Genomic DNA, 16,797 nt, shown 5'->3' on the forward strand with positions numbered 1-16,797 from the left:
TTATTGAAGTATGCAGGATTTATTTGTGGTAACACTTTATTTTGATGGTCCATTTAAGTATTAGTAGACTGTCTGGTTAATAACTGCTGATACTGCTCCTTCAACCGACATTTAACTGACTATAAGAAACTTTGCAAGTACATGTCAACTAACACTAACCCTAATCCCAACCTAACAGTCTACCAATAATCTAATGTGAATTAGTTGGCATGTAGATGCAATGTAACTTAAATTCAACAAACAAACCATCAAAATAAAGAGTGACATTATTTGTAAAAGCGCGAAATTAAACTTGTGCATGCATTCAGCCTCATAGATGGAGGAGAACACGTACTTTTAGCTTAAACTATGCAACTAAATGGTCAAATCCATGCAAATGCTCTGACAAAGTGCAGCACTTAGTGATGATTCATATAAACTTCATTTGTTATGTAATAAATGAACATAAAGAGAGAATAAAAATGCATTTGTAACAGCAAATTAGATTGGCGTGGCTCTTAAAATGACAGCGGGCTTATTCCTGCCTCCGGCTGTGATTATCATTATTAATCAAATAACAAAAGACAAGTACAAAATCACTCGCTGCTCTTGACTGAAGCCCTTTTGTAGCTTTAATTAGAAACAAATTAAGTTTAATTCTTACAGTAACTACCATGCTTAGTTGGATTTATTTGTGTATTTTTAATCAATTTTTCTTAATAATTTTATAAATTATTGTAAAAGATCACAATATAGACCAAAATATTGAGATTATGAGCAGCCCTAAAGCCATATTTGATTTACAAGTTGTTAAATGTATAATAATCATAATCATAGTTGTTATCTTACATGTGTGAAAGCAATACTTTTTATTGCTTATTTCTGTTTGTTCTTGTATTTGTTTTTGTTCATATAATATAAAAGATCATGTTACAAGACTAAAATGATGACTATATCTAACTAAAGATATATATATATATATATATATATATATATATATATATATATATATATATATAGAGAGAGAGAGAGAGAGAGAGAGAGAGAGAGAGAGAGAGAGAGAGAGAGAGAGAGAGAGAGAGAGAAAAGTAGTTTGCTCTGATCTGTACCTTAAGTAATATTAGTAATTAAAAAGTAGATAATATATACATCTGACCACCCCTATAGCAGTTAATACTATTGAGAACACAAAATTGTGCCAATCAGTCTATGTGAAAGAAAAAAATAAATGAAAAGTCAGAAACTGGCTGATCGAGATCACAGATAGACACCATACGTGTTTAAAAGTAAATTTTCTAGCAAAATAGCTGTTGGTTTCTAAATACCGCCTAAAAGTAAAGTAAAATTGCTGCCGAGTTTGTCTAGTTGTATGTAGCTTTTGAAAAGGTACTGCCCCCAGTGACAGCTCCTGTACCTTTATTTCTGAGAGTGAAGGGTCGGAATATACTAAATATCCCTCAAAACACTGAAAACTTAAATATGTTTTATTATAAATTAGATGTAATTAAATTAAATACATATATTTGATTAACACAAACTAACATTACTGAAAAAGTTGACCCCCCTGATCATCAATGTATAATTCACACCCTGATTGTAATGCAGTAATGTGCACCTTTTGAAAAGCTGCTTTGAAACAATAATTAATGTAAAAAAGCACTATATATGATCAACCTGAATTGAATTAAAATGAATAAAAAGAAAATACTTTAGTTTCCATTTCGAAGTCTTAGATCTAGATTCAAAAGTGCACAAGCAAGTCAATTAGGACCCAACAGAGTCCTGAAGACAAAGTGGAGGAGATCCTGCTGTCCATTTGACCTGCCTCTACTTACAACCCATGAGAACAAGACTAATACCGTAAGAAGCCACTGGCCCGTGTAAAAGTCCCATGAGTGAGAGTGTACATCGCCTGGCTAATGCATTTGTAAAGCAAACTGCAGAAAGCCAGAAGTGTGGCACTGCGGCTCTTACTCGCAGTAAGAACGCATTTCAAAAGCCTGATTGATGTTTAATGATTGAACGCCTCGCAGTCAGGCAGAAACGCGCTCGGAGGAAGGAGCAAGCCTGCTAGGACAAAGGACTTAACAAATCATCTTTGAAAGGTCCATCTATTCAAAGTGTGCTGAGAGCAGCAGAACCATGTACTAGCCCAGCAAGGACTTTCGAACACTTATTGATGTTTTGGAGGCAATTTAAACTCATTTCAATTTCCAATTACTAACAGGTTGAACGTTACTTTGTGATAAAAGAATAACGTATTGATTAGCTCACTATATCTTGTACGCGTGTTATGTTTATTAACTGCAGCGCTTGGTGTGAATGTGTGAATCAATTTTTTTAATCTAGCAACAAGGTCATTTACATGCAAAAAAAAAAAAAAAAGATTGACCCACACGTGCCACTAGGCTAAAAAAGATCCAGGGTATTGTAAAATAATAATAAATAAAAAAAACTGTTGGATGGGGGAAAACAACAAGCGTGAAGGTTTCTAGAAAGTCCCATTTGTAGTTGAAAAGCGGGAAATTACAATGAGAGTGTGGCAGGTTAGTCTTTCACGAGGGAAAAAGTCATTTCAAGGAGAAAAGAGAAACAGGAGAAAAAAAAGTTTTATGATAGCACTGTCAGAAAAGATGATTACATGAGAAAAAGCGGCATGAATCTGGCGATAACCCTTCAAATTCTATTAAAGAAGCTCCGCTCAAAAAAAAAGAACTCAAAATTGAGAGGGATGAAATGTGTGTGATGATGTCCGCGAGTGAAAATTTCCCGTTAAGAGAAAAAGACAAGAACCTGTCCGACTAATTTTCCAGCGTGTGTGCGTGCTCACCGCTCACTAAGAGGAAAAGTCATACCTACAAACATGCCTAGCTCTCCTCATTGATCCAGATTATTTATTTATACACCCATGTCTCAATTTCCTGAGTTCTAGCAGAGTGGGGAAAACAGAAAAACACCCAAGAAAAATTACATATGACAATAGCTACAGCATCATGGCATTGAAGCAACCATTTATTGACCTGCACGAAGTATAAACATGCTAGATTATAACAGCAATTGTACAGGTCCTAAAAAGTCTTGTAATGCAAAGATTATGCATGATACAGATATACAACAAATTGATATATACACTCAACGGCCACTTTATTAGGTACACCTAATGTCCAACTGCTTCATTTATTCATTCATTTTCTCTTGACTTTATTACTCTGGGGTCGCCACAGCGGAATGAACCACCAACCCATCCAGCAAGTTTATACGCAGCGGATGCCCTTCCAGCTGCAATCCATTTCTGGGAAAATGTCCAACTGCTTGTTAACACGAATTTCTAATTAGCCAATCACATGGCAGCAACTCAATCCAAGCATGCAGACAGGGTCAAGATGATCTGCTACAGTTTCCCACATAAGACTGGAAAAACGTTGCTTGGTCTGATGAGCCTCAATTTCTGCTGTGACATTCGGATGGTAGGGTCAGAATTAGGGGTCAACGTGAAAGCATGGATCCATCCAGCATTGTATCAACGGTTGAGGCTGGTGGTGGTGGTGTAATGATGTAGGGGATATTTTCTTGGCACACTTTGGGCCACTTATTACCAACTGAGCATCGTGCCAATGCCACAGCCTACCTGAGCATTGCTGCTAACAGTCTCCATCCCTTTATGACCACAGCGTGTTAATCTTCTGATGGCTACTTTCAACAGGATAACCCACATGTCATAAAGCCCAAATCATCTCAGACTGGTTTCTTGAACATGACAATGAGTTCACTCTAATGCCCCTACAGTAACCAGATCTCAATCCGATAGAGCACCTCTGGGATGTCGTGGAATGGGACACTCATATCATGGATGTGCAGCAACTGCATGATGCTGTAATGTCAATATGGACCAAAATCTCTGAGGAATATTTCCAGTACCTTCTTGAATCTACGCCACAAAGGATTGAGGCAGTTTTGAAGGCAACATGGAGTCCAACCCAATACCAGTAAGGTGTACCTAATAAAGTGGCCGGTGAGTGTAGATATGCTACATGATTTATTTTTCGCATGAATTAATCAAATGCCAAATACAAAATTAAGGCAACATATTAAGTAGCATTATAATATGCAGCAAAAAAAAAAAAGATTTTCATTTAAGGCAGTTAAGCGAGATAATGATTTTAATTAGCATACTGGATGGTCAAATAAATAAATGTGAATCTATTAAAAGTAAATGCATGCTAACAGAAAATTAAGGCATGTTATGAGCAACATCATTAATATACAGTATTGTACGTCAAAATGTAAAGATTACATTCAGCAGTATGTATAGTCTGTTGGTTAAATTAACAAATAAATATTAGCTCATTAAAATAAAATAAAGAATCAATAAAGATCTATTATAGGTAATTGCATAGTCACTTTAAGACATAATTAAATATTCAAATATTGACAAAGTCCAGTAGTTAAGTTTCTGAGTGGATTTCCATCCCAGCATTTATTAAAAATTGTAATACTTACATTTCTTTTACCTAGTGGCTAATTGAAATGCAGAATTGTCAACATTAATATTAACAAACTCAATGATATTTCACCCTAGCCTTGTCTGCTGTAAAAAAAATAAATAAATTACAGTCTTTTAAAATGTTGTTTGATTGTATACTGATTAAATGAATAATGCTACTGTTGGCCTTTACCTGCATACTGATATTTCTTATTGTGTCTAACAGTTGCATATGTGTTTGAATGAGATGAGATGGATATTAATGCGTTGGTTTTAAGTATATAGTAGTGGATTGTTAATTTGTATGAATGTTGTAAGTTTACTGTATATGCATTTTGATGCTTGTATATACTGTACTATGTTTGGATTAATCATGTTATGTTTTTAGTGTGACTATTTTAACTTCGATCCAATCAAAAAAATCTGACTAAAATCTAAATCTGGCACATTTTTTGCATTATCAATGTGCATTGACCCTGTCAAAACCCATAAACCTGAAAATAAATAAAAAATAAATATTCAATATGAAAAACAAAACAAAATGTTATTCATTTTAAGAGTTGCTAAAATCGCCTCTCATTTGTAAGTCACTTAGGACAAAAGTGTCTGCTATATGACTAAATGTAAATGTGTAAATGTAAAAACTATGCTTAACATTATGTAGGCTTGAGTTGCAGATAGATGGACTGATAGATTAATGGATAAAACTAAAATGTTGATTATTTCAAACAAGCAAAACAAACTGAATAACACTGTACTTCATTGTATATCCCACAAAACTACTTACAATACAGTAAAATGTGCTGAAGGAAACAGCAGAAAGAGCTTCCATACCCAACTGTCTTGATAAACCCATAATATTGAGTAAGACTCATAAACCAGCAATTTGTTACTCAAGTGTGCTTCATTATTGGTCTCACTCACAACTGCTGGCGGCTTTGTGTGTATTATGCTATATTGCAATGGGTAGGGATTGAATTAGAATGGATTGTTTCTTTGGGCTGGTGGAATCCATATTTGTGTTTCAGCAACAGCGGGTCTGTTTCAAATCGAGATGTGCTCTAAAGTCAAATATCAATTGAAATATCCTACTGCTGTGATTTCAAAGAGTGAATGCTGAAATCATACGAGCAACAACAACAAAAATACACACAAAACACCCTGAGCTGCACTTATATTGTTTAGATTCACCCATTGTTCCCAATGACGCCTTCTCTCTCTCTCTCTCACACACACACACACCTTCCAGCCGTGAATTACAGCACATCTCGCCCTCATCCCAAAAATGATTCATTTTTCTATTACAGAGATGACTGTGTGAAATGAGCTATGTAATCAATACCATACGTTTGTAAACAGCTCCAGTTCTCCAGGGAACCTCTTTTTTTACTTCATGCTCAAATAATCTGTGCCCTGTCAAAACCAATGGAGGGGGCCCTCGTCTTACAATGTGTTTACAAGGGCAATTTAGCCGCCTGCAAATAAAATTACCTTACACTAGTACGTGTGTGTACACTGGTGTTCCTTTTGGATCCACACAGGATGAAAGAAATATGTAAAGCTTATTAAGAAAGATGTATACAGTATACACTTTCTATGTGCATGTGTGACACTTTGCTGTCTTTATATACTGTATTTTCAGCAGCATCTGATTATAAAAATCACATCCAACATTCTTTTATAACTTACTCTTAAAAATGCACAATTTCTTCATGTTTTCCGAACAAAAATTGATTAATTTAACTTAATTGATTTTACAAATTTAAATGGATTGAACATAAAACAATTAAATTGCCCCCCCCAAAAACTTAAAGGTGCTGTATGTAAGCTTTTCACTCTTATAAAGCATAAAATAGAATATATGCTTGCAGATATATTAAAGAAACATGCTAAATGAACATTCTTGTCTATATGAAAAACAATCCTACAGTCAGTTATTCTGCTTTGAAAATGTGAGTTACATGCTGGAACGCTGTCTTTGTTTTGGTTCTTTTAACCTGCTTAATGCCAGTTTAGCCAATTATATTTCAGCAACCCAGGTTGCCTCGTTGGAAAACTTTTTTTGAATGAAAACGCTTGTTTCATTCATTCAGTCAGAAAGGCTCTCAAAGGATGCATCAGTGACCAAAATGCGACCTCCGGAGGACAGTCGGCAAAATGAGAAGCAGATTCAGAGTTCCACATTAAGTTATAAATTATCAAATAATATAAATATTATGAACAAAAACATTAGGTGAGCAGGTTACATTGTAACCCTGTTTCCTAGCTACACATTTTGCACTGAGATTTGCTTCGCACCGGACGCAACACGACAGAAATTTATATACAGCCATTCAGAAACACAGAATATGTATGAACTCACTCACAAAATGGTAAAGTTTATAATCTAATTAGTACATACTAAACCTCATTAACAATATTAAATGTAGATGCTGAATTACTGATATATGTTTGTTTGCATTATTTCACAGTTATAAAGTTCCATTTTTAAACGGTTTATTTTATTTTTAAGATCTAAGATGAACTATCAGTATTTCAGTAGTATGGCAATAAATGTCATGTAAAGTGCCATTCAAAGTCACATTATTAGCATTTAACACCGGATAAAGCACAAGTTTTCTGTTGTTCTGCTGAAATAGAAACTGTTTCTAAAATATAAATTCCAGATGTTGGTTAGGACAAAAACTCCTTTTAAAATGAAAATGTTCCTTCTATTGCGTGTCATTGCTTTTATTTAAAGCGCACTTTAAATTAGTCTTAAATCAGCGTTTAGGCTCGATGGCTCGCTCTGGTTGGTGTTGTCAATCTGGCAACCTGCGCTTGAATTTGTTTTGGTCTATGAATGCAATACCTACTTCATCCACTGGGTGTCAAACTTACATGCTGAACCTTTAAGAATTATGTTGTTTCAATTCATTTTAAATAAGAAGTTTAAACAAGCAGCAAAAGTCATTTTTAATTGTAAGATTTGAAAGTATAAAACTAAAGCTCAGAATGTCTTCAAACTCTTGTTCAAATGATTAAAAAACTGTGCTCGTACTCCACATGGTACAGGAAAAACAGCCATTTGAGTTCAAGTACTTGATTTTCATGGATTGGGCTCAGAGTGGGGGCACTTTTCAAAAGGTTAAGTAAAATGAAAGGTTTTATAAATGTGAACTACACTCATGCCTCAACAAATCTTTTAATTGTAAAATGCATGAATAACAGAAAAAGGACAAAAGCACTAACTAACAGAAGAACATCAAAATAGCATACTCTAAAATGTTTTCAGACTAGTTAAATTACTTTCCTTCACTTTCATATAAAAAAGTAATCAATCTTTCATACTTCTATTTTTCCCAGTATGTCAGTTTCTAAAATATTTTATTGACTAGAAATTGCTAAGAAATGGCTATTTGTAAAAAAAAAAAAAAAAAAAAAAGTATTATGAAAGAAAATAATTAGACCTAAATCAGTACCACTTTAAAATAGCTACACACTATGAATAATTTATTTGGCATTAGCAAATAGTTTATTCATTATTTGTAAAGCATTAACTCTACATTGATAAATGTTAGTATGCAGTTTATAAATACATCTACAAATGCTGTATTTTTTGTAAATAAGCACATGCATAATGTGATTGTTGTTTCATACTTTGTTAATGATTTATTTTTTATAACTATATTAAACATTGCATTATTTACAAACCAGTTATGTAAAAGCAGTTGTTGGTTGTGTTAAGATCATTTAAATATTTAATAAACTATTTCAATTAACATGCATCTTATTATTCAGGCATAAATTAATACTTTGTATTTTAATAAATGCTTTATTAACTCAAATTCATGCAGTTTGTAACCTAGTGAGGACTTAAAGTGATGATTCATGGTGTGTAGTTATTATAAAGTTTTACCCATAAATCAAAAAAATAAATAAATAAATAAAAAACATTGATAATATAGCGTGTAAACAATGTAGAGCTTGGACTTACGGAATGCAGTGATTTTATTTGTACCTAAATATTGTATTTAATTAATTTCCAACATTGCTACTTATAGATTTAAATGAGTAGATTTGTCATTAAAACAGAAATATTATAAAGAAAGCTTCACAATGTCACAGTCACCAGCAATCTAGCTACAGCGGATCGCTGGAGAACTACAAATCTGCCACCAAATGGACTACATATGCTGTCATGCACCTCCCACACACGTCCCGGTTTTCCCTGATTACACACATACACAGACACACAGACACACATCATTGAATTATTACCTGGACTATTTATACAGCTTACATGCCCACACACTTTGCTGAGTCCTGTTATCATGTGGCACTACGTAGTAGTTTTGCCTTGTTTTATCGTTTTGATTCCTTGCCGCTTGTTTCCTTGCCACCTGGTCACCACGTTTCTGGAATTCTCTGTATACATCTGTTTGCCCCTGTTTTGACCATTGCCTGCCTAACTAATCTTGCAAATAAACTGCATGTGGATCCTCACCTTCATTGTCACCCGACTCCTTGTGTTACACACGTATTGTCTCAAAAAATAGGAATCCTTGGAGTCAACAAAGTTGAAAACCACTTTTGTAAACTAAAGAAAAATCATGTACTGGAAATCAAGTAAAAATACTTCCTGACATTCCTTGAGGATTTCTAAATGTTATCATCCATAATTTAGTGCAATGTGATATGATGTTTATACTCTGGGAAAACAGAACTTTCAAAAGGCTGCTTGATTTTCAATGCAGTGTAAAATAAAGCAAACATGCTCTTAAAACACATTGCTCTCAGTGCCAGGGTGGGAACCGGTGCCAAGCTAAATTTACATTAAATGGCTTCCTGAGAGGCAACATTATTTAAAACACCGAGGTCTACCTTGAATGGCGAATTACTCTGAGGCTTTGTTCAGGCAAGCAGCAAAAATGAAATTTTGTTGGGCATAGCTGACTCAAATCTGTTTATTTGCTAGTAAAGTGAACAGCTTTGTCTTGCTTTAGTTCAAACAGTAGAGTATTGTGTGCTAAAAACTGCAAGGCCATGCATTTGATTCAAAGAAAATGCATAGCTAATTTATATTCTATTCAATGAAAGTGTTCTCACATACAAGCATCTTCCAAAAGCTTGAATGTAAAATTTGATTGATTTTCCAAGTGTTTCACATTCAAAACATAGTATTATGTTCCTATAGCTTCACACAGCTGTGCATGATTCAAATGTCCATGTCATGGTTTTTCTACAAGGATTATTACTCTCTTATGTCTCTTGGCACCTAAGTCATTACTATAGCAACCAATGTAAATGGACCTGATATTGAATTCAGTGTCTGAAACAAACTGATCAAATTTCATCACTTGTGGTACAGTCCTAAAGATTTGGAAAGCAGATTTCTGTGCAGTGTGAATAAGCATACATGCTTAGATTTTCACAACACTGACATAAAGTGATAAAAATTAGAGAACAATTAAAAAACACTTGATTTATTTCTAAAAGCATGGGATTTGCATGCTTTAAAATTGGAAAGAATTTTAGTTGCGGGTCTACCATGCTATTAAAATAGTCTACTCTTGGGTAACAAACTATCAAATGTCTACATTTAAATGAGAGTGGATTTGTGAAGATAAACCACACAGCTCAATAGCTACAGACATTTTTATTTGAGTATAATGTTTTTTAGAATTTGCTCGTACATTTGGGGCACATTTTTAATAGGCTTTATACATATATTAAATAGGCCTAAAGTTCATTGATGAACATTGATGTTGGTTTGTGAAAGCCAACGTAACTGCGCTGAGACTCAAAGGCAGTTGGCAGGAGGGCATTGGAATCAATGAGTGGTGATTGTGAAGAGTTGGTAGGGGGAGGTGGCTTCATAAAGATGAAGACCTGGTGGGTGAAGGTAGCAAGGTGTTTGGATGGTGAAAAGAGGGGGTGTTGAAGGTAAAAAGCCAGTAAGGAGGAGTTTGGTCCAATGTTAAGTCAATGCGATTTGAAGTCCTTAAATGTTTTAAATGGAAGTGTCTTCACCATTGTAAGTCAATAGGCAAATTTGGGGCAGTCTTGCACCCCAGGGGTACAACTTACACCCCAGTTTAGTGTGTTGATGTACACAGCTTGGCAGCCTCTTCAATTTTGGAAGATCACATGTTTCTAAGAATTTCTATTTCAAAGTTATGATGTGTCAAAGATTTGTGCATTGTTAAGTCAATAAGTTAAGTTAAGTAGTTTGGTGGTCATAGTATAAAAGCCCTAGGAGAACGAGAAGTTGGTATATCTTTGGCTCAGAAAAAGGAAACTAAATCTAATTCAAAAAACAGAAGCAAAACTAATTTAAGAAAAGAATATAACTTCTAAATTATTTCCGTCTGAAAAAAAAAGTGTTTACTGATTTTGATCAGTTTTCATTTTTCAAATACCTAATTTAGTTTTTTATGTGCTTTACAATAGATTATTTTATTAGCATTATCTTGCTTTTTTATTAATCTTTTACATGGCTAAGCAATTTTAATAACTTTGCTACGTTTAATGTGCTGTGTAAATACATTTTTCTTACTATTTAAAGAAATGTGTTAAAAATACTGATAATTTTCTTCTGTTAGGGTAACTTCAAACAGGACTAAAGCCCTATCTGGGTGTCAATTGTTTCCCATGTGGACATCTGTAAAAGAAAAAAAAAGGCATAGCTTCCCAGTGAAAAGTGGCTTGTGAGATCCGCATTCTTGCAGAATTTAACTCTAACTCTAATCAAACTTATGCTAGATTTACATGAGGCATTGGCATCAATGCTGGCATGATCACCATGGCAACAGCCAATTGGATTAAAACTAAAAACTAAAACAATGTCAGATTTTGACAGCTACTAAACATAAACAGTACACAGACACTACATTTATAGCACATTGGTGTTGTAGTGTCCATTTTTAATAAACACATTTCTAATGCAAATTAACATTAATCGTGCTCCGAAGGCAATTACATCACCACACGACCTTGGTGTTGAAAAACAGCAGGTAAATAAATTTTCATGTGGGTCATAAGAGAAAAATACAAACCTTCTGGATTTGGATGACTGTAAAACCAACAACCCCTGTGAAGAGTAAAAATGCTCCTAAAAAAAGGCTCATGAAGTGACCTCAAAATGCCGGAATCTGCATGTGGTTCTCTAATTTTGATCTCCACTAAACACAGTCATGCAATTTTACATTTGCTCTTTTACTCACATATATCTGAGCTTGTAGTCTTTCATCTTCAGCAGAGACTCTTTCTCTCAGGATGGCCTTCTGGATGGTCTCCTCTGCACCAGATTTCTCTAACGCGAGGATCCTGCTCACCTCATCTTTTACCTGGGCTTGAGCTTCTGCCTGAGCCTTAGCGTGAGCCTGAGACTTTTCCTTTTCCAGCCTAAGAATGAAGCAGCACAAAAATACAGAAAACATCAGACACAATTTAAACGACTTTGTTTTTATAAAATAATTGCACAATTTATATCACTTTGTAAATAATTAAATAAATAAATAAATTAATTAATTAATTAAAGTACTAGTACAATCAAAGCAAATTTACCACTTTAGTTGCATTGATAAATTTATATTTTTACATTTATTTATATAAAACTATTATTTGTGTATTTATCACTATTATATATTTTTTGGAATTTCTTATATCAATAATTAATAATTCAGTTTTAATTTTAAAAGTCTGCTTTTAAATGATGGCTGGAAAATAATTGTGCTCGAAATTTCATCTTTATGAGGTATGAATTCAAACACAGAATATTATGATAATGCAGGACAAAACAAAACAAAAATATGTCAAATAATTAAGCTTGTTGTGTAAATGCAGCCTAATAGACCTGCCCTTGTCTATTTTGGTTCTAACAATACATTATACAACAATATTGACAACAAAAAAACAGTACTCTATGTTCTTGGCTGGATCATTTGGAGAGCTTTAATAAGCATTCTACAATCAAAAATGAACAGCATTAGAGCTGTGAAAAAAGAAAAAGGCACACAGCTAATTTTAATTACAGGCCTGCATCGCAGTCAAACCCAGAGAGCACTCACTATTAATGCATTGTATCTAATAATCATGCACTGAAGACTATGTCGGTAATTTAATTAAGAAGAAATTGAAGGCTACATGTCATTATTTCACTTTAATTAGTTAATATTCATATTAATGTTTAACTTTTTAAATAAATTAGCGCGTTTAACAGCGCACTGGCATGCTTGTGTTTTTTTTTCCCTCTCTAGATGAGTGCCCCTGAAATCAAAATTAGCTTCTTTTGTGTGAGTTAGTATCAAAATGTTAGTCTTAAAAGTTATTTATTATTAGAAGATAAAAACTTGCAGTTTCCCACTTACACCAAAAAGGCCGACAATCAAATTCTCTATAGCAGTGTTTCCCAACCACGCTCTTGGGGGACCACTAGCTTTGCACATTTTTTTTTCTTAACCAAACACCTGTTTTAGATCACTAAAAGAGACTGAAAGAGCTGTAATGAGTGTGCCAGACAAAAGGAGACACCCAAACCTGCATTGCTGGTGGTCCTCCTGGTTGAGAAACACTGCTCTATGGTATGTGAATTGTTCAAGTGGTGCTCACTGCAGAGCCATTTGGGCAGAGCTGAGCTCCAGCGAGGGGGAGCTTGAGCTTTCGCTCCTCCTTTCTTGCACTTCTTCTACGAGTGATGTCACTGGGGGTAGGGTTAGGGGTGGGGTTGGTGTACGCATTAAAACAGCTTATAGGAGGAGGAGCGAGAGCTCATGCTCCCCCTCGCTGGAGCTCAACTCTGCTCAAATGGCTCTGCAACGAGCACCGTCTCGAATTGTAATGTGACGTCACAGAGACTACATCCATACTTCTTACAGTCTATGGTAATTAAACATCAAACAACGCTGCATATTTCTATGGATTTCAGGATACAATAAAATATTTTAAACTTAAAATATCTCAAAAATAAGATTACAAAAGTTATTCATTTTTATGTGGCAGGCCACACATAGCAAACACTTGTAGTTTGGGAGAAATAAGGTTTAAAAAATTTTTAAAAATGAAAGACCAAAGGGTACCAGCCTCAAAGCTTTCATAAATCAAGCATGGTTTTGACTATGTTGCCTCATTTGAAGTTGTCTAATAGGTGTGTGAAGGTAATAATTCTTTGATGTTTCATGATAATCCTGGAATTTGGTGCCAGAATGTTGAGAGACTTTATGAGCTGTCACCCAGCTCTCACAGTTGCCTAGCAACCCCCGGCTGCTGCATCAAGCAGGAGGTTTGATTTGAAAAGTAAACTCAGGCAAGACACAAACTGTAATCTGCGATGCTGTGTTTCCAGTCAAACAGCAGCCACGTTAAACAAGAACCCAAAGAAGTCAAAAAGGGCCAGTAAGGGAGGGTATAATTATAGCGCTACTGAAACAAATACAAACAAGCGTGTAAGATTTCCAAAGATGTGCTGCAAGTTTCACAAAAGTTGGAGAAAAAAACAACAACAAACCAATACTGAGGCAACCCAATGGGTACATTTGCAACAATAAAAAAAGAAAAGCTTCCACAAATAGAGTATAAAACAATTCACAAAAATACTATGAAACAAGGTTTTTTTTTGTTCTGTTTTTTGAATGCTTGAAGATGGATGGAAAACTCATTTGTCAGTAAATGTCTCAAAAGACCAAACTACAAAGTTTTACTATCAACTACAAACTACATACATAATACAAAACTAATAGATCCCTCAGATCAATAGGATCATATAAACTTGAAATTCCAAGGGTTTAGTCAAGGCAGGGTGAATCGGCCTTCAGCTACTTTGCCCTTTGCCTCTGGAGTCAGCTTCCGGAAATGATCAGATGTGCTCCAACATTATTCGGCATATTAAAATCCAGACTCAAAACACATCTGTTTAGCTGTGCCTTTACTAAATGAGCACTGTGCTACGTCCAACAGATCGCACTATTATGTCTTTCTTTTCTTTTTCATTCTTTTCTAACCTGTTTTAACACATTTTAATCTGTTTGTATATAATTATTTTTTTATACGCGTCTCTTTTATTCCTGTTCATGTAAAGCACTTTGAATTGCCACTGTGTATGAAATGTGCTATATAAATAAACTTGCCTTGCATTGTCTTACATATATAATCTGTTTATTTCATATGGTCAATGTATTTTTTTAAATAATACTACCAAGATGTCTAAACATAGCTAAATATATATACTTTTTTGCAATTTTCCATCAATATACATAAACATGATTGCAATGTACAAAAACAATAAAAAACTGATATGAATACAAATTACATAATACATATTAAATAATAAATATTACATAACACATATGTTATTTATTGGTCAATGCATTTTCCCCATTATTACCTTACAAATGAATACAATAAAAATAAAAATATTAATAAAAAATATGTATTATATATTTTAAATATATACACACACGTACAGTATATATACACATCTACACACACTTTTTACAATTTTTAATGAATTTTACAAAAAAATATTAAACATAAACTAATGATTTTCTATAATAATAAATATTTTATAATAATATGAAAAAGCAATAAAAATTACTTACTAAATGTTTAAATAGGAATAGAATAATTTCCAATTGACAATAATATATCCTAGTATAAAATACAAATTAAAATACAATATAAAAATAAAAATCTATACTTATATTATATTCTTGTAAAGTGCTTAGCATATATGAGTACACCCCCCACAAATCTCTCATTTAAATGGATATTTTCTGTAGGGTGCTTTACAACATTATATTTCTATATACATTATATATACTATATACATTAGTTTAGTCCATCATGCCCAAATTTATGTTAAGGAAATATATTACATAAAATTTTCAAAAATAGCAAAAATCAAGAGAAACAAAAAATATATACTTAATTTTACTGAAATGTTGTAGCTTGTAATTTTTTGATGCAATAATTTGCTTGAATTTAAATGTATTATCTTTCCATTTCTAAAGATGTTCTGTTACTAAAATATTATTTTAATAAATAGATATGTTTAAGAAATCTGTTTTGTTCAAATGCACCAATATACAGTATATTACCCATTTTCACTGAGAAATGGATATAAATATTTATTTTCAAAGCACTGCATGCTTTATTATTGTTTATAACATATCCAACAAACACTTTTTTAAATCCTTTAAAATACATAAAAATTAAACACAAATAATAATGATCATAAAACAGTAATGTAGCATTTTGCATCTATCGTGTTGTCAAAGTGTCCCCAAAAGTCCTGGAATATGCCATAAAGCAAATGCAAACTCTGACTTCTGATTCACTGCTAGTTTTGGGTGGACACTTTTACTTATAACCAAACAAGAACAAGAAAAGATAGAAAAATTAATATTTGGTGTCATCCTGTTGTGTTCCTGTGTTTCTGAATCCACACATCATTGAGCATTTTCCTCTCCTGAGAAAAGTGTGAGCGACTCCAGCCATGTCCAGTCTCAGTCTACTGAACTGGACACATATCAGCACAACACATCCATCATTACTTCCCTCGTGTTTACTCCATCTTCCACAACTAAAAATAGGCCAAAAGCGTCAAGTGAGCACAATGGTGTCATTTGCAGGGCAAAAACTCAGGCCACTCAAAACCCATTATGTTCATCTCAACTACAACAAAAAAACACATATGACCACAATGCCAAAATAATAACAACATTTACTTCTAAATCTATAATTAATACACAGACAACCTTGCTATTGCAATACTACTTCATGACCCAGAGACAGTATTTAGTTTGGATTAAGGGACTTAGAAAAAACGTGTTCAAGCTTTTAAATATACAGAGCAACTTCCAATGAAAAAGAGCATTCAGAAGAGACCGTGACCTTAAAATCAAATAACGGCAAACCAAAAAGTTTCTAAATAATTCAAGCTATATTTCAAAAACCTATTTCACCCTGTCAATCATTATAAATAAAGTATTATTTGATAATGTCAGCCAAAAAGTACCCGAGTTATCTTCAGAGTCGTATGGCTATTTGACGTTATTCGGTTATTCAGTCAGTCAGTATCAATAAGCAAAAAAATAATAATAATAATTTCATCTCAATACAGATGAGAATGTCAACCGTTTGCTTTGATGCTGGCTTTTGTTTAACAGCAACTGCTACAATTTGTCATCTCCTACACAACTACACAAACAATATTTGTAAAATGTAAAGCTAAATGAAATGTCAAAACAAAACCAAACATGAAACTAAACAAAAAAACATGAAATAAAACAAAAAACACAAATCAAAACTGAACGCAAAATGAAGGCCAAAAGAAATCGAAACACAAAACAAAACAG

General features: G+C 33.6%; 1 protein-coding gene across 6 annotated transcripts in view; it reads right to left on the bottom strand.

Annotated features, from left to right (window-relative positions):
• The window catches only part of chchd3a (coiled-coil-helix-coiled-coil-helix domain containing 3a), a 113,561-nt gene that overhangs the window by 66,436 nt on the left and 30,328 nt on the right, over nt 1-16,797 (bottom strand). For 4 of the 6 annotated variants that reach the window (NM_001309796.1, NM_214804.2, XM_087246444.1 and 1 more), the window contains exon 4: nt 11,668-11,848. In NM_001309796.1, coding sequence (NP_001296725.1) covers nt 11,668-11,848 — 181 coding nt within the window. Of the gene's footprint in view, nt 1-11,649; nt 11,849-16,797 lie in introns of all 6 variants that reach the window. The other 2 variants (XM_087246445.1, XM_087246441.1) reach the window with 1 other exon arrangement.

This window comes from Danio rerio, chromosome 4 (genome assembly GCF_052040795.2).
Source record: "Danio rerio strain M-AB ecotype USA chromosome 4, GRCz13ab, whole genome shotgun sequence".
NCBI lineage: Eukaryota > Metazoa > Chordata > Actinopteri > Cypriniformes > Danionidae > Danio > Danio rerio.